The 19,531-nt window shown below is 36.6% G+C and overlaps 1 protein-coding gene across 1 annotated transcript; it reads left to right on the top strand.

The window, feature by feature from the left end:
- Positions 1 to 1,469: 1,469 nt before the first annotated feature.
- On the top strand, positions 1,470 to 13,521 carry MMP12 (matrix metallopeptidase 12). Its single transcript, XM_017544772.2, has 10 exons — positions 1,470 to 1,668; positions 3,195 to 3,442; positions 4,321 to 4,469; positions 4,554 to 4,679; positions 8,256 to 8,417; positions 8,916 to 9,039; positions 9,865 to 9,998; positions 10,374 to 10,533; positions 12,036 to 12,139; positions 13,073 to 13,521. Exons 1-10 carry the CDS (start codon positions 1,567 to 1,569, stop codon positions 13,171 to 13,173), a joined length of 1,410 nt encoding a protein of 469 aa, XP_017400261.1. The 5' UTR covers positions 1,470 to 1,566; the 3' UTR covers positions 13,174 to 13,521.
- Positions 13,522 to 19,531: the final 6,010 nt, after the last annotated feature.

The following is a 19,531-nucleotide window of genomic DNA, read 5'->3' as shown; positions in this document are numbered from 1 at the left end:
ACAAAAAAGATTCTTTTTTTGCCCTTGATGACCAATTTTTCACCCAGTTGGGGGTGATATCACCCACATTGAGAATGTACATCTTCATGAAGTAGCCTGTACTCTACATTACCAGGTCAGTCAGTGACCTATGACACCAATTTCACCTGGTCTGATGTGGCGTCTTGCCACAGGATTGATAATAATTTTCTGGAAAACATTTATAAAGCCGAGTGATTTGGATTTAGAGATATTATTTAGCTCACAGAAAGCAAGTCTGTTAAACTTTGTGTCATTAAAGGTGACATTCTCATAAGGGAATGACCAGCTGTATTTGTAGGTTAAATAGACTCAGAGAAAACAAACCAATGGCTAGAGAGAGGAGAACAGATCAGAAAGAATCTGCATAGCTCTCTGCAAGCATTGGGCAAAATAATTTTTAAATTAGATAATTATTATTTTTTCTATATTTTTCTCCTTTTCTTTAAGCTTCACTCGAGCAGCCAACAGACTGTTTCCCTGGTCACAGAGGTGGGCCAGAGCAATGACAAAATCATAACACACTGTTATGTGTCCCCTACCACACCGACCAGATCTTCCCTATACAATCAGGAGGCAGGAAACTTGTGGTGTGATTTGAAGGGATGTTCAGAAGAATCTCTCCGCACGCTGCAGCACCACTGCTTGCAGTTCTACCTTTGGAATTTTATTGCCTGACTCGTTAATGCTTTTAGGGCTTAAATATTCTCTATTGAGTAAGAGGCAGGTTCTGTGCAATGAGACAATTAGGTAGAGGTGGAAGGAAGCTGAGGTGATGGGCAGATAGATTCCAGAGGTAAACTTTTCCGATCTGTTAAAGTTGAAAAGAGATAACCCGCATCCTACCAACCTAGGCAATCTAGGAGGTGGGAAAGTTTGCCTCTGGAATCTATCCAGGTACCCAGTTGGGACTGGGCTTCAGCTCAGATGTCTGAAGATGTTAAGTCATAGAATCAGAATCTAAGCTGGGACAATACGTGGAACAAACAATGAAGTATCACGATATTACAAACTTTTCTTTGCTACATATAAAATCTCTGTATCACATTTCTCTGGGGAGCTAAATTCAGTTTAGAAAGTATCTATCTACTCCAGCAAAAGGATTTTAGCTAATCTTTCAAAATTTATTTTAAAAATTTATTTTATCTATAATGAATATAAGGAAAGTATTATAATGAAAATCAAGAATACCAGCCTTTAAGAAAATATATTTTAAGTCCTCTTTCTCTTTTAGTTGCTTGATATTTCTTTTACAAGGGGATATTTTGTAGAATAGGTGGAAGTAGGGGCTTATTTATCATTTTGATTACATATACTCTGTATTGCTTGAGTGATGGACTCGATGCAAATTGACCCATTGTTGGTCAAATAAGGTCATGCTTTCTTTGCATGCTTTTGAGATAAATCAAAAGATGATATCAACTATGAGTCACTCATAGGATTCACATTCACAGAGCCTGGCCTAAGAGGTATATAAAGAGGAACATTTCAGGAACTTAAGCTAGAAAGGAACAGTGTAAACTGAGTTGATCCACTTAGAAGTTTACAATGAAGTTTCTTCTACTACTGCTCCTGCAGGCCACTGCTTCTGGAGCTCTTCCCCTGAACAGCTCTACAAGCCTGGAAAAAAATAATGAGCTATTTGGTGAAGTAAGTATGGACGCTACAGTATTTATCTAGCTTGATGTTTGTCTTTTAAGATTTATTGCATTAACCACTTTTTTTGTTTGTTTGAAGTACCAGTTGAAAATTGGTCTAGGAGGCTGTCTGCTTTCAGTATTAAGATTTTCTTTGCCAAAGAAGAATATAAAAAAGAGGTATTGGTTTTGAAGGAGTGTTATGATATTGGCAACTGAACTTGTTCCTTCTAAAATCCTTTGGCCAAGAAATTTCCATTCAATATAATTGGAGTTCACTTCTGTTATGGTATTTTACACTAGTCATTAAATGCCAGTTAATAATCTGAGATCTGAACAATGGTTTCATTAATATAACCACTTCAGGCTGCCACAATAATCTAAGCATATTCCCTTTACCCTCAGTCATCTCAGATATATATCTTTATAGCTTTTTTGGGGTCCCACTAAGTTGCCCAGGCTGGTCTGTAACTTTTGGGCTCAAGCAATCCTCTGCCTCAGCCTCCCAAAGTGATAGGATTACAGGCATGAGCGACTATGCTGGGCCCATCTTTATAGCATTTTTAATGGATTTTTTTTTTCAATTCTTAGTTTCTTTTCCTTAATTAAAAGAGTTTGGTCTCCCTATTCTCTAAGATTACTGTAACATTGAATTTATCATAGTTGTCTATTTTGTTTAGTTTTGAGTTTTTAAGCAAGAGATTTGTATCCCAACTTATAATAATGATATTAATAAAATGTATTTTTTTTGAGACAGGGTTTTAGGCTGATACCCAGACTACAGTGCAGTGGCACAATCTTGGCTCACTGCAACATCTGTCTCCTGGGCTCAGGTGATTCTCCTGCCTCATCTTCTCAACTAGCTGGGACTACAGGCACGAGCCACCACTCTCAGCTAATTTTTGTATTTTAATAAGATACAGGGTTTTACCATGTTGCCCAGGGTGGTCTTGAACTCTGTGGCTCAAGCAATCCTTCCACCCTGGCCTCTCAAAGTGCTGGGATTACAGGTGTGCACCACTGTGACCGGCCTGGGTGACCAAGAGAGACTTCCATCTCTTAAAAATAAATAAATTTTTAAGAAGATATTTCCACTGGGATTCCAGGAATACGGCTCACTGCAGCTTCTACCTCCCAAGCTCAAGTGATCCTCTCACCTCAGCCTCCTGAGTATCTGGGACTACAGGCATGCACCAACACTCTGGGATAATTTTTGCATTTTTTAGACAGATGCGTTTTGCCATGATGTCCAGGCTAGTCTCGAACTTCTGGGCTCAAGCAATCCTCCTGCCTCAGCCTCCCAAAATGCTGGGATTATAGGCCTGAGCCACTGGCTCCTGATTGACACATGTTTGATAGCACAAAAAATTACGATTTTTTTTCCTCATTATAATTGTCCAAGCAATAATAATCTAACCTGTAAGATGTGCAAAATTCCTGGTCTCAAAGTGTCAGTGTGCAATTTAGTCATATACATGGAGTTCCCAACAGAAACTTTTTTGTGGGCAATTTTGCATTACTGAATGGATTTTTTTCCAGAGATACTTAGAAAATTTTTATGGCCTTGAGAAGAACAACCTTCCAGCAACAAAAATGAAAGCCAATGGAAACTTACTAAAGGAAAAAATTCAGGAAATGCAGCAGTTCTTGGGGCTGAAAGTGACTGGGCGATTAGACACATCTACTCTGGAGATGATGCACACACCTCGATGTGGAGTCCCCGATGTCCATCATTTCACAACAATGGCAGGGAGGCCGGTATGGAAGAAACATTATATCACCTACAGGTAATGTTGGTGTATATTGCCCTATATTTTCTACTTTCCCATAGGTCTGACTCCTAACCTGAACAAGTTAGACACAGCCCTAAATCTGGAAGTAGATAAAGTAACCTCCCTTAATTGTTAACGCTATCTCTGATGAAATTCATTTTCTCGGCCGGGCACAGTGGCTCACCCCTGTAATCCCAGGACTTTGGGAGGCTGAGGTGGGCGGATCCCAAAATCAAGAGATAGAGACCATCCTGGTCAGCAAGATGAAATCGTATCTCTACTAAAAATACAAAAATTAGCCAGGCGTGGTGGCATGCACCTGTAGTGCCAGCTACTCGGGAGGCTGAGGCGAGAGAATCACTTGAACTCAGGAGGTGGAGTTTGCAGTGAGCTGAGATCATGCCACTGCACTCCAGCCTGGGTGACAGAGAGAGATTCCACCTCAAAAAAAAAAAAAATTATTTTCTTTAGAAGGAAGAATTGTTCACTCAGGGGTGAGTCGTTTGGCTTGCCAGTCCAAAGCAGATTTAAAAAGCTGCAAATGGAGAATGAAACTAAATTTACTATAAATAAGAGACAGGGGGAAGTTTATAGAGTAGTCAAGATGGATAAATGCGGAATCTGGGAGCAGCAGCAAAAAGCATAAGCTTCTATGAAAGCAAATCCTTTAAGCTGATGACCTGTGAGTTTTAAATAAGAAGAATATAAGTTGGATTTTGGTTAAGAAGGAAGTTGTCCAAGGAAAAATGTTTCTGCACTTAATGAAGCAAGTTTTAAAATCTGAACTATTGATTTATGAAATGATCCATCTTCCAATTGTGCTGGCAAAAATGAAGTATTATAAGACAAAGTTATGCTTTCCATACATTTTTTCTCTCTTTTTGCTGATAAAGCATCCATAATTATACACCTGACATGAACCATGAGGATGTTGACTACGCAATCCAGAAAGCTTTCCAAGTATGGAGTAATGTTACTCCCTTGAAATTCAGCAAGATTAACGCAGGCGTGGCTGACATTGTGATGTTTTTTGCACGTGGAGGTAGAGAACTTGTACTTCATCTTTGTCATTTGGCATGATCTATAGGATGTACAAAAGGACTAATTTTCTTTCCTTTTCCAAAAGCTCATGGAGACTACAATGCTTTTGATGGCAGAGGTGGAGTCATAGCCCATGCTTTTGGACCTGGATATGGCATTGGAGGGGACACACATTTTGATGAGGACGAATTCTGGACTATAAATTCCAAAGGTGGGCAAAAAAACTAAGCAAACAGGAAAGGAAAACAACAAAAACCCTAACAAATTCAAAATTCTGGTTTCAAAAGACTACATTGTGACAAATGATTACATGATGAAAAATCTTGTTCTGATTATAATTTTGCCTCCAAATCAAATTTAACACTTTGTATGAGTCTCAATTTCACCCTCTGTAAATTGAGGATATTAAACTAGATCATCTTGAAGATTGGCTCTAACAATCTATGAAGATTCCATGAACTATGAGGTGGTTCATCAGCATAAACTCAAAGGAACCTTAAGCATAATATGAAAAGGTAAAAGCTGTTATTTAGTTGATTAGGGTTTTTTGTTTGTTTGTTTTTGTGACAAGGTCTTGCTCTGTCACTTAGGCTGGCGTGAGGTGTCATGATGCTAACTCACTATAGTTTTGAACTTCTGGGTTCAAGTAATCCTCCCACTCCAGCCTCCCTAGCAGCTAGGACCACAGGTGTGCCCTATCCGCCTAGCTAATTTTTTTATTTTTGTAGGGACAGGATCTTGCTATGTTGCCTCAAGAGATTCTCCTGTCCCAGCCTCCCAAAGTGTTAGGATTACAGGTGTGAGCCACTGTGACCAGCCTAGGTGATTAGTTTTTGACAGTGAAATCCATAAACTCAAAAGCAAATACATACTAATTCTGTGTTTGCCAATAATTAGAGGATAAGATGGTCATCTGTGTGATGCATAATATGCTGACAATTTCTTAGATTCACAGTGAACAAGAAAGAAAGCGTTATAGAGAATCTAGATATTCCTACAGAGAAACACAAGATTATACAGTCATGTATTCTCATGTGATCTTGGGATAAAAACTTCAGAATGCCTAATTGAATATTTAACACCTTGGAAGCATTTATAGAAGGACTGTAGCTTATCAACCCCTTCAGATAGTTGACATGGGGTTAACTAAACTCTCCTGTTATTTAGGGGAATCACTAGCGTGGGAAAATCCTAGCCATCATGTCAGAAGCCTTTTTAATTCTTCCATTGGAAATTCTAGATTCTATAACTCCCTCATGTGGAAAGTAAATGGGGAGAAAGTCATCAAGGATATTCTCTATTCGCCATCCTCCTCTCTGGGTGATATTGCACATGTTGAATGTCAGTATTTTTTTAGATATTATGTCCACCAGAAAGACTGTTTTAGTCCAACACATAGCCTAAGGCTTAAAGTTTTTGATGAGAAGAGGACTTTTATATTGTCAAAAGACAGATCATGTATGATTAGGTACTTGCTGAATTGCAAATCCTCAGCCAGACATGTTATATGTGCCTAAATGTTATCCAAGTTTATTTGGGGGATTGTAACCCTTTCATCTTAGGATACTTGTGCTAGTTAGCCTCAAAAAATGTTTTGGAATTCTAATGAACCTTAGAAGAGTAATTTAATGCAGCTTTCCATAGGTAAAGGAAATTAAGGCCAAGAGAAGGTTAGTGGCCAGTTTGTGGAAAAGCTGGACCAGAACATGCATTCCTACCTCTTAGCCCAGTATTTTCCATCTGTCCATGTTGCCTTATTTTTAATTGGATTAATTCAATGCTTTCAAAAAATCAAGTTATTTATGACAATTATAACTTAAAATGCTTATTTTCAGCCTGTTTTGTTGTTTGTTTGTTTGCTTGTTGTTTGTTTTTGAGATGGAGTCTTGCTCTGTCACCCAGGCTGGAGTGTGGTGGTGCTATCTCGGCTCACTGCAACTTTCGCCTCCAGGGTTCAGGCACTTCTACTTCAGCCTCCCCACTAGCTGAGATTACAGGTGCTGTCCACCACACATGGCAAATTTTTTTTTTTTTTTTTTTTTTTTTTTTTTTTTTTTTTTTTTTTTTTTTTTTTTTTTTTTTAGTGGAGACGGGGTTTCACCATGTTGACCAGGCTGCTCTCAAACTCCTGACTTCAGGTGACCTGCCTGCCTTGGCCTCCCAAAGTGCTGGGATTACAGGCATAAGCCACTAAGAGCCTCAGCCTGTTTTCTTTTACTCAGTAAATTAAACAAACAAATAGGTTAATTCTTGCTGGCCTATTTAATTACGGTATTGGGTAATGAGGCTATTTGATTACAGAGATGAAAAGGACAAAATCCTACCCTTGAGCACACAATCTAGTGAGAAACAGGATACAAACATAAATCCCTTATTTTGAGATGAGGATCAATGGTGGTGGCTCATAGACATATTATAGGAGTTGAAAAAAGGATAAATTCAGGTTTGGCTAAATTGTAAAAACTTTGCTGGACCCATGATACAGAAAATTCTTGAAGGATTTGTGTCTAAACACTCTCCGAGAGGGAGGTGTAGCCTCTTTGCGCTTGGGTACGGGAGAGTATTTCAAGGTCAGGTTCTGCAGCTAACTGATGTGTGACTCTGGGGAAGTCAGTTCTTCTGAACTACAATTTTGTCATAGAAGAAGACAAAAATGAAGGCATTGGACTAGAAAACAAAAATGTTAGTCAGGGAGTTTCAAATATTCTGCAAATTGAGATATTTGTGAAAAGGGACATACCTCTCTCTCTTCTCTTACCTACAAAGGTGCATTCTCTAGGGCATACCACAAAAATGAACAAGGAGTTCTTATGGGACTCAAAAGAAAAGACAGATATTAAAGACAAACTATTTTAATCATAGATGAAAATGATGAAGTCTGAATGGGGCTCAAAAGAAAAGACGGAAAACACTGTAACTTGGTAGTCCAAATATGTCTAAATTTTAAGTACAGACTTTTTTAAGAATTATTTTTTCTTTTTTTTGTTTTTTTACATTCTTTCCTTGAGTCATATAGACTCTTTAATTTTACTTAGAATCATGTGTAGTAAAAGCATGAACATTAGAGCCAAGAAATTTGGATTTAAAACTTGGCTCAAGCACTTAATTTGATTAATCTTATTGATACTGTTTCCTCATCTGTAATGGGAGCACAGTGGCTTTCTTTCAGTTGTGTGAGAATTACACACAATGTGTTACATTTCTCGGTGACTAACAGCACCTGAAGATTAATGATAGCCTTATATTTGGGTTTAGGAAAAGACAATTGCTGTACCTAGTAAAGCTAGTTTTTCTAGTAAAGAAAAACATTTTTTTCTATACCTAGTAAAGCTTCATGAAGAGTAAAACCAGAATTGAGTCATGAGAGTTGAGAATTATTTAGAAACAATGAAAACTTTTGAAGGTAGCTGTGAGTTATTCTAGAAATTTTTACAACAGAATATATTTTGTCTACTGGTAAAGCAGTCCTTAACCAGAGGCAATTTTGTCCCCGGGGGACATTTGACAATGTCTGGAGACATTTTTTGTTGTCAAAACTAAAAAGGGATTTGCTACTTGCATTTAGGGGTAAAACCTGAGATTTCTAAACATCTATAACACACAAGACATCCCAGACTACTGGCATATAATGTCAGTAATGCTGAGGCTGAGAAACCCTATTCAAAAGGGTATAGAAATAAGTAAAATATTCTTAAATGTTTCTTTTTCACTGTGTCAGATATTGTGATATTGTCCAAGATGATAATGCATTTCACAGCTTTCTGTCTTTTGACTGGTTTCTTCTTAGGCACAAATTTGTTCCTCGTTGCTGTTCATGAGATTGGCCATTCCTTAGGTCTTGGCCATTCCAATGATCCAAATGCCATCATGTTCCCCACCTACAAATATGTTGATGTCAGCACATTTCGCCTCTCTGCTGATGACATACATGGCATTCAGTCACTTTATGGTGAGTTGAATTTATTTATCATTTTGCCATATAAAGATACTCACTCATGAATAGTCTAACAATATCTATATTTGGATAAAACTTTAATATATGTCTTTTGAACTCCATAAAAACCCTGTGAGGTAGGCGACACGGGTATTATCTTCATTTTACAGATGAGGATGTTAATGTCAGAGCCAGAGGCAGAACCAGAGGCCTCAAATCTGGTGTTTTTTCTATGCAAGATACCATTGCCTTACTGAAGAGGGCCTGCATATTAAATAATTTATTTTAACTGGAAAAGGAAAGGAAAGATAATCAGATTTTCTTCCTCCATGATATTGTAACCGTATGGATAAAAACACCTTACTTCATGCTTCCTGTAAATGTTATAGAATGCTTAAATTGATTTTGATACAATGTTCATTAAGAAAATTTAGTATTTAAAAATAACAGTTTTCCTCCTCTGAACTAAAATGCAGATTTTGTTTTCTAATGCTTCTTGAAATGTATTTTCAGGAGGTCCAAAAGAGTACCAACCCATGCCAAAGCCTGACAATTCTAAACCAGCACCCTGCGACCCCAATTTGAGTTTTGATGCTGTCACTACAGTGGGAGATAAGATCTTTTTCTTCAAAGACAGGTAGGATCCTTTTCATATCTAACCGATATTAAAGTTTCTGCGTTTATATATTTTTTTAATCAGAGAACAGTGGAAAATAATTGAAAATGAAGTAGATGAAACTTGTAAGCAAGAACTTGGACTTGATTCTATAGGCAATGAGGAGATCTTAAAGGTTTTGAAGTAGGAAGACAGATGTGATTACATTTGTGTTTTAGCTAGAAAACCGGTGTGTAAAAAAGGATTTGCAGTAGGAGTCTGGGATGGGAAATTAGAAGACAGGAAACAGAAGCCAGACTATAGTAATCATAGATAAAAATGGTGAGGGCTGAAACTAAGACTATAAAAAAGTACCTATGCAAGAGGCTTGATTTCTTAGTTATGGAGGAGAGAATTCCAGGATAACTTATGAATTCTTCCTTAGAACACAGACTGAAGCAGGTATTGGTGGTAAAAAGAGAGAGTTAGGAAGATTAACATTTGTCAAGTAGGACAAATATTTCCCATTTTTGAGATTATAAGACTGAGACACTTGAGCTTAGGTGACTTCCTTGAGGTTACAAAACTGGGGAGTGGATTCTAGGGTCACGCTAGAAGCTTAGATCCCTGGATTCCAAGCTCCAGGGTGTTTCCGTATATCAGGTTACTTGTTAAAATCATTTTTATTATCAAAGAGTTGATTAATATTCTTTTCTTGTGGATCCATGGATATCAGACAGCCATGGAACAGAATGTGAAGACAATGGAAAGAAACACTGGGTCTTTTCACAGGCCCTTCCCATTCACACGCCATGGTTCTTGAGTCTACATTGTTTTTAAACATGTGTCAAATGTCTTTCATGCCAGGTTCCTCTTGGTGACGTTTCCTCAGAGGCCAAAGACCAGTGTTAGTTTAATTTCTTCCTTATGGCCAACTTTGCCATCTAGCATTCAAGCTGCTTATGAAATTGAAGCCAGAAATCAAGTTTTTCTTTTTAAAGGTAATTTTAATTTTTAGTTTTGTCATTGAGTCTACTTCAAGGAAGAGAATAAATTAAGAAGATATTAATACCTTTTAACAGATATAGACCAAAAAGCACTTTAGATTTTATTAACGGTGGCTCTGAACTATAAGCTAAAATAGTCTGAATACCTAAGTAATACATACAACTTTCTGAAAAAGTTTGTAAACTATAAAATAGTAATACTTGTGAAAAAAAACCCATAGGAACCATAGAAAATAGACTATGTTCAAGATAAATAAGCAATACATTTTATAACTGTGGGAAAGGAATTATGTTGTTTATAGTAAATCAATATTTTCTTATTACTCTTCCTGTATAATTCAAATGTACTCTTTTTCTTTGTATTCACAGATGACAAATACTGGTTAATTAGCAATTTAAGACCACAGCCAAATTATCCTAAGAACATACGCTCTTTTGGTTTCCCTAACTTTGTGAAAAAAATTGATGCAGCTGTTTATAACCCACATTTATATAAGACCTACTTCTTTATAGATAACCAATATTGGAGGTGAGCTTTAATGGTTGGTCATTTGACCCCTCAGATTGTGAAACAGGCATGGGACAGGTTTTCCAGAAAGCACCTTTTGTGTGCAAGTTCCCAAAGCTCCTTGACCTTCCAGGGAGAGAGATTAAGAGAATATAGGACTGAAACAGTTATTGTCAACCGAGTTATTTACGTTTTTGATTCTGATATATGAGATAGTAATGTGTTTTTTTTAAAAAAAATACTTAATAAAATGTCATGTTATTAATCATAATGGAAGCACATTGGAAAATAGTGTCGTAGATGTACGAGACCATGTATTTAATCTACAGTCAGTTTGGAGGGTGTATGGATTTTCAGACTCCTTTCTATAATCACTAGATTCAAAAGACAAAATGAGGAAATTATCCTCTAAATGACAGGAGGTCTTGCAAGTTCTTCCTTAAAAGAAAGTCAGACCCTGGTCAAGGGAGGATAGGAGCTCATTTGAGTGTCTATCTCTTTTGTCCCAAGTGTCTAAATTTTGAAGGAGGAGAGGATTCTCTATTCCTTCTTCTGAGTAAGCCAGTCATTTCCTAGATTGCTTACCTGGTTGACATGAGACATGATGTATAAGTGAAGCTTACATTTACAATAATTATTTTTTCTTAAACATTTAAAACTCAACATCTAATTCCAATTGAATACCTCATGCTTATGACTTGAGCTTGACCACCAACCCTTAGCCCTGTTTGAGAAACAAAACTTGATTTTAGCAAATAACACTTTCTAAAGAGTGTACAGATGGGTGCGGTTTGCTGTAGCCTGTTATTATGAACACTGAAATTTCAACTCTGAACAGTGGCTCTGTTTAGTTTTCTGCTTCCACTTGGCCCAGGAGTTTCCCCTTAAAGGCCAGTGAGAGAGTGCTAAACAAGCCATAAATGCTTAGAAACCCAAACTAAATAAAAACAAGGTAACAGTTAGATTCAGTTGCCACTTTGAAGTCTAGAGAGAAACAAAACTCTTTTCACTTGCTGGTAAAAGAGAATTTAAGAGAGAAACTAGGACCTGACCATACAGCCTAGAAATAAAAGGGTTTATTTTCAATTTCTCTTGAACATGTGTGTTTAAAACCCTTTGGTTCCCTGGCTCTTGGTCCCTTGACCTGTTTATGATCTTCTTGGGGGAAAAGGGTATTTTTGTCTCAGTGGAAAGCTTTGAAAAGAAGGCAATGATAGGCAGCTGAAGAACTGGTCACTGGGGCGAATGCTATAGCCAAATCACCTTCCATGCCAGACTCTATAAAGCAGGACCAAGCACTGGTGGAAGTAGTGGGAAAAAAACTTAACCAGAGTCAGGAAACATAGGTTTGAGTCCTACAGGGACTTAGAGGAAATCAATGAACTGTTTAGGTCCTTGGTTTTCTTCATTAGAACAACTTAAGCCCTTTTGGGAAGAGCCCTTCAGTAGAGAAAGTGGGTTTGTGGTGCATGTCAGGAAAGCCACTTTCTGATTGAGTTTCTGCTGGTTACTTCTTTGCTCAGGTATGATGAGAGGAGACATTTGATGGACACTGATTATCCCAAACTGATTACCAAGAACTTCCCAGTAACTGGGCCTAAAATTGATGCAGTCTTTTCTAAAAACAGTAAGTAGTTGAGAAAACCATGAAGATACTGGAAATCCCATTTCAAAACTATAAATCCTCTAAGATTAGAGAACAGGGCTCCAAATTGGAAAGGGACAGGTCTCTGCAATTCCCCACAGAGCCACAAGGAAAAACTCACACAGTACGTGTTTCTGAATAAGAGAGCTATAATGAGCCGGGGCTGGTGGCACAAGTGGTGTATTCCCAGAGTTGTCTGGCAGGCAGTGGGAATGCGATTGTTGCTATTTCCCATGTTCCTGAGTCTCTGGAATTTCCTTTGACCTCATCAGCTGCATAGTATGCAAGTACATGGCAGCCAAAACTCGGGCAGTCTGGCATCTCACCCTTTCCTACACTATGCACTGTAGTCCCTTCATACCTCACAGGCCCTGATGGACTGAGGACTGAGGTGGGTTGAGAGAAACTTGAGTTTATGTCATATGTCTTCAAACAAGACCAGCCTATGCAAGTGTTCATGGGACCAAGATTTTTCATTTGCATTCCCTCCCCATCCCTAGTGTTGTTTCCTCCATCAAGGCCCCTGTGCACCCTACCTGGGTCCAATATCCTGTCTCATGAATCCTCTACCTGGAGTATGACTGGCTGTAGGTAGATGTCTGGGGGAACATGATACACAGCCCAATGGTCCCCAACATTTATAGTCTCAAATCACATAGCATCTTTTTTTAATTTGTTATATTTTGATTTAAAAATGGAGATGAGGTCTTGTGATCTTGGCCAGACTGATCTCAAACTCCTGGCCTCAAGCAGTCTTCCCATCTGAGCCTCCCACAGTGTTGCAGTTAAGGGCATGAGTCACAGCCCATAGGTCCTCTAATCCAGACAATCTATGAAAACAGATCTATGTTGTTGTTGGTTTTAGTTAAAGAACTACAGGGAGGAAATTAAACTTTAATTTGTTTTCATTTTCAGGATACTACTATTTCTTCCAAGGAGCTAACCAATTTGAATATGATTTCCTATCTCAACGTGTTACCAAAAGACTGAAAAGCAATAGCTGGTTTGGTTGTTAGAAATGGTGTAATGGTTTTTGTCAGTTCACTTTAGTTTAATAAGTATTTATTGTATATTTGCTATGTCCTCAGTGTACCACTACATAGAGATACATATAAAAATAAAATCTATTAACCATAAATTATTGTATAAAATATGTAATATTTTTCAATTTTGAAAACTGTAATTGTCAATTTTTTCTTGACTCTACTATTGAGTTTGAAAATAGATACCTTCAAAGGCCAAGATAATTCTTTCTGGAGCATGCTCTGTAAGTTGGTTCCTAACATCCTTGGACTGAGAAGTTATAATTACTTCTGGCATAAGTAAAATTAAGTATACATATTTTTGCTCAAATAAAAAAAAATTTAAAAGCATTCATTTTTTAATATTTTTTCTTGAGAAACAGAAGGTGTATTTTGAAAATAACTCTGAATCAACTCCTAAATAAAAATAAGTCTCCCTGACTATATCGAGGGATGAATATGGCAAGTGGAAAAAAAAAGCTTAGATTTCTTTTGATCACTTGGGTAACACCACCTGTGTCCTTGGTCTCAAGGCAAGAAAGCATCCTCTAGGATGCACATGACCCCAAGGAGTACCTATAGAGTATAGCCACAGACTGGAGAGAAGGGATGAAATGGGAATTTTCCATTCTGGTAAAATCCACAGTCAAGTCTTACAGTGTAATTGCTGTGTGACCTTCACAACCAATTAAATCTAAGCTTCCTTAAATTCTGGAGGAAATAAAATTAGGCAGTACCCACCTCATAGGTTTATTGTGAAAACAACACAATGCATGGCGAGCACATCATTCTGGTAGTGTGGCTTGTCCTGTATCCATTTTCTCCACTAACTGACACATAGTCCACCTATCTTCTGGGTTGTATACATTGTAGAGCTCTCACTTATAGCTTAGGGGTTTGTGGAATGCTTTTTACCTTTAAGTTTATTGATAAATCATTGTTGATTGATATACTTAATTTATGCAGAAATTGTTCAAGTTGGATGATCATTTTTGGCTAGTGGGATGAGCTGAAATCAGGAAAAATATGAGGCTCAGAAAGTATCTAGAGGGAGATGGAGTTCTTTGTCCTTCATGTCTCAGATCTATTTTTTTTTTTTTTGAAATGGAGACTCACTCTGCCTCCCAGGCTGGAGTGCAATGGCACAATCTCAGCTCACTGCAACCACTAATTTTTGTATTTTTAGTAGAGATGGGGGGGGAGTCTCACCATGTTGGCCAGGCTAGTCATGAACTCCTGACCTCAAGTGATCCCCCCGCCTAGGCCTCCCAAAATGCTGGGTTTACAGGCATGAGCCAGTGTGCTCAGATCCATTCTTAACTCAAGTATGTGCTCCTTGAGTATCATTAAAGTTGTCTTTGTGAAGAATAGAATCAAGTCATCACTAGAAGAAATGTTATGCTCCACAGGTTACTAAATGCTAGATTTCCCTCAAAAGAAGAAAATTCCTACAGAATCAGTATCAAAAGAAAATGGAATGGTATCTGGGTGAATTGTCTTTGGCCTTAGGTAATTCAGGAAGGAGCCGTTTCTCTTAAATAATGGCTGAATAGGAATAGAAGTCCAGAGTCACTATCATGAATGTTCATGAAGATGCCTTCAAAGACTTAAATGCAAACCTTTCTTCCTTTTCTTCTATCTATGTTATATTTTCGAATTTTGTTCAACAAATCCTTATAATGTTAACCATGTGCCAGGCGCTGTTCCAAGTGCGGTATATACACAAAAAATAAAATGAAAATAGCTCAGTTAATCCTTATTACACATGAGATAAATACTAACATTCTCATTTTTCAGATGAGAGAAATAAAGCATCAAGAGTTTTTAGCTTGCTCTATGTCAGGCAGCCTTGGAGCTGTGATTCATAGTCACGCAGCCTGACCCCAGAATCTATGTTGTTAAGATTGAGCCTTTTAGATTTATAAAGTGGAAAAAGTTAAAGCTAAAACATCTGACGTTTCACTCTATAATGCTTTGCATTTTTACTTTTCAATTAAAAGTATTCAAAATGTCTTAAGAGTTGTATGTATATCCCATCTGGGAAATATCATTTTTTCTCTAGGAAATGAAGGAATATTATTTCATTGATGTCAGGGAAGAAAATTCCAAGACTTGGAAATTACAATGTCTTTACAATTGAGGGCTGCACACTGTCTAGCTAATTTTCTGGAGTAACTGGTTTTATGAGGGTATGCATCTTTGACTTTTTATTGGGTAGACTATTTTATAAATCTGTAAGGGTAGAAATAGTAGAGAACTGATAGCTACACAAAAGGTTCTTCCTATATCAGTGCAAATAAGTCTTACTTCTTAGGGATAAAATTGATTTGTGCCAGATAGAAGAGATACTCTCAAACATTACATTTTACTGCCTAATAAAGATATTGCCTATTTATGTCATTAGAAAATTTATTTCAGCATTCCTTACTATATATATATATCTGTTCTTCAGGCCCTTCTTTGAACTGATTCTTTAACTCATATTGGAAAGACTATTAAAATAAGTCTTTTTTAGACTATTACTTATTGTAATAGTCTTTCCAATATGTTAGCTAGTGAGTTAAAGAATATCTTTAACAAGTTCATTTCATATTTGCATAAAATCATATTTTTAAGCCTTTATATTTTAGCACAAATTAGTCAATAAGGAAGAGAACAGGACTGTCTACCTTGTGGACTACAAATAGAAAAAAAATTAGTAGGCAATTTCTCAAGCCTGCCAGAACTGTAGTTTCATCTTTCTGATTCTGCCTCTCCCCTTATCCTGTAACAGGATGGTGAGGAACCTGTGCCTTTGCAGAAGAAAGGAAAGGATGCACCATGTTTGGGCTACATAAAGTTTCCTAGATTCACATTTTTGATGTTGCTACTAGATTTTAGTTGTGATAGGCATGGAAAATTCGAAGATGACTAGGAATCTATGTCTTCAAAGGCACAAAATATGGTAAAGACAAAAAATACATATAAACAAATTATAATGCAGCGAAATAAGTAGACCAATAGAAGCATTTACAAAATATAGAGATAATTGTATCTCTGCAAAAAGATTTGGGAGCCACAGAACACTTCCTTTGGGAAACAACATTTGAGAAGTGTTTTTAAAGTACGAGAGAGATGTGATAGGTGGAGACATAGGCTAAAGGGATTCCAGATGGAAACGGGGCCTCCTCAAAGACTCACTAGAAGAATATTTTTGTAAAATTGGAGCATAAAGTAAAAAGGTAAAATATGAGAAGGAGATGAGATACCAGGTCATGAACAAAATTTATTGTCACAAAATTTATGTTTATGCAGTTAAATGATATGGCTTTACTGAAGACATTTTAATAAGGATAAATGACTAAACTGCATCTTAGAATATCTTTTGAATGGAAATGTAGAAGATAGATCAGAAAGAATTAAGGCAATGTTCAGAGAAGAACAACTACCATAGTACTGTACTAGTCCATGCAAGAAATACTAGAAATCTAAATTATAGACATGAGGAAGACATGTCAGCAACAGCTAGAAGGGAGAAATAATAAAGTTTGGTGACTGCTTTTTCATGTGGAGTATGGCTGAAAAGGAATAACATCTGGTGATTATTTTTAGCATCTGGTTTAAGAAGTGAGTTTGAATAGAGAAAGAAAAGCCAGTTGTGGAAGAGATGGTGGTGTGATTGACGGAAAGGAAATAACTAGGTTTGTTGAACCTGGGAAGTGAGGAGGAGATGTCTAGTAGGTAATGGGATGGGGTCAAGGTCCAATAAAGGTATCTGAACCACAAATTAAAATGTTGGAGTCTTTAGTGTGTAGGTAGAAGGTCACAACTTGCAAGTTAATGGGATATCTTAGGAGGACAATAAGTAATAGTCTTTCCAATATGTATCATCTCTGGGGTGATTTTCTAGATTATAGTATTATGGCATAGGAACACCAAAATATTTTAAGGAGGTCATAATATACCATAGAAAAAGGATTTGCTGATTTATGCAAGACAGCTCTCAGTCCATGAGGATTAAAATCTAAGATCTTTGTCTTTTTTTGTGTTAGTATATAAACATAACATCCCAGGATCACTTTTGTTTCTGGCTATATTGCAGTAATTAATACTGGATTTTGCTTCGTGCTGTGATTAACTATAAAACTGAACAAAATTTATGAAAAAGCTGGTTTCATTCATTGAGCACTAGGTAGTGTAGGAAATAGTCCAGGAAGGAAGAAAATTGATGGTGCAAGCCCCTACGTCTTCCCTGCTTTCTATCTGTAGGTAATTTCCAGGACATAGCAGAGGGGAAAGAAACCACATAGAATGCAGTAGTCTCACTGAATGAGAAGATGGAGATTAAAGTTCAGAGAGGTGGAGGGGGCTACCATTTGCAGGGAAAAGTAAGGAAGAGAAGGAAGCTACATAGATAATGCACTCCAGAAATCGAGAGAGAAGTACCCTTGAGTCTGCTGATGAATCCTAACCTGCATATGCACCACCGAGGAACTGTAGACTGAACAATTCCCAGGGATTACATAGGGCTAGGAGAGGTTTGAATTCCAGCCAGCAAGAATGGCAAGATACTTTTAACACCTGGGGAAATCAGTGAAGCCACTTTAATAGTAGGGCTCAGTTAGTTGTAGAGTTAGGGGTACACTAGACCCACCCTAAAAAAACTTAAAATCAAACTCTGAAAAGATCATGCTGATCAGTAAATTACTTGACTGATCACAACACTTTGGGAGGCTGAGGTTGGTGGATGGCTTGTGCCTAGGAGTTTGATGCCAGCCTGAGCAACATAGTGAGACCCTGCCTCTACAAAAAATTAGCCAATAGCAGTGGGACACACCTGCGGTCTCAGCCACTTGGGAGGCTGAAGGGGGAGGATTGCTTGAGCCTGGGAGGTCAAGATGAGTCGTGATCACAGCACTGCACTCCATCCTGGGTGACAGAGTAGACTCTGTCTCAAAAAAAACACACACATATATATTTCTCTCTATATATTTTTTCTATATATATACAAACATTTATTGACTTTTTCTATATATAGAAATATATATTTATAGAGATTTATTTATATTTATATAATATAATCTTATATAAATATATTAATATAAAATTTATATAAACATTTATATTTATATAAATAAATCTGTCTCTATAAATATATATATTTATATATAGAGAGAAGACAATAGAGTGATACATTTAATATGTTGAAAGAAAAAAGATATTATCAATTAAGAATTCTATAGTAAAAATAACTTTCAAAAATAAAAAATGGTGCAGACATTTTCAGACAAGCAATAATTGAGAGAATTGATTTTCAGAAGACAAAGCACTACAGAAAATGTTAGGGGAAGTTCTTCAAATAGAAGGAAAATGATAATGAACAGTAATATATCAATACAAAGAAATAAAGAGCATCATAATGAGTAAATATATAGGTAAATATAAAAGGCAGTTTTCTATTTTTAATTACTGAAAATAACTATTTGAAGCAAAGAAATAAAAATGTATTATGGAGTTGACAGAATATATACAAGTAAAATAAATGTATGACAACAATAGCACAAAAGATGTGAAGAAAAATATAGGTGTGAGATTCTTACAGGTGAAGTGGTATAATTCTATTTGAAGGTAACCTCTGAAAAGATAGAGATAAAAATTTTAATCCTAAAAAAACTCATTAAAAATAGACAAAGAGGTATAACTAATAAGCTAATAATATTGATGTAATGGAATACTAAAAATCATTCTATTAATCAAAAGAAGATATGAAAAGAGGAAAAAGGAAGAAATAACAGATGGGACAAATAGGAACAAATAGCAAGTGAGTAGATCTAAGTCCAATCATATCAATAATTACATTAATTATAAATTGTCCAAAGACTCTAATGAAAAGAAAGAGACTGTCAGACTGAAACTATTTCCTAAGAAAAATACTTTAAATGTGATGACATTTATATTAAAAGTAAAAGGATGAAAATGATATATCATGCAAACACTAATCATAAGAAAGATGGAGTGGGTACATTAATAGCAGCTAAATTAGATATGGAACTGATTTTCCAAATGTGGTTCCTGATCGAGGAACATCAATAAATCAGGAACTTATTAGAAATGCAAATTTCAGGTCTCATTTCATACTCACTGAATCAATTTAAAATTGAAGTCCAGAAGTCTGTTTCATCAAGTAAGCCCTCTGAATGACTTTGAATCATGCTACAGTTGAGATTCACTACTTACAGAGGAGAATTTCATGCTTATAAAAGTATCAATTAATTAAAAAGACAAAAGTATCCAAGATGAATTTGGATACCAGTGCTGCTACTGATCTGGCCACATAACTTTGTGAAGGTTACTTAATCAGCTGAATCTTGGT

The sequence above is a fragment of the Cebus imitator genome, unplaced genomic scaffold, assembly GCF_001604975.1.
Source record: "Cebus imitator isolate Cc_AM_T3 unplaced genomic scaffold, Cebus_imitator-1.0 Scaffold171, whole genome shotgun sequence".
Classification (NCBI taxonomy): Eukaryota; Metazoa; Chordata; class Mammalia; order Primates; family Cebidae; genus Cebus; species Cebus imitator.
Note: the sequence above shows the minus strand (reverse complement) of the source record. Positions and strands in the feature narration are given on the sequence as shown.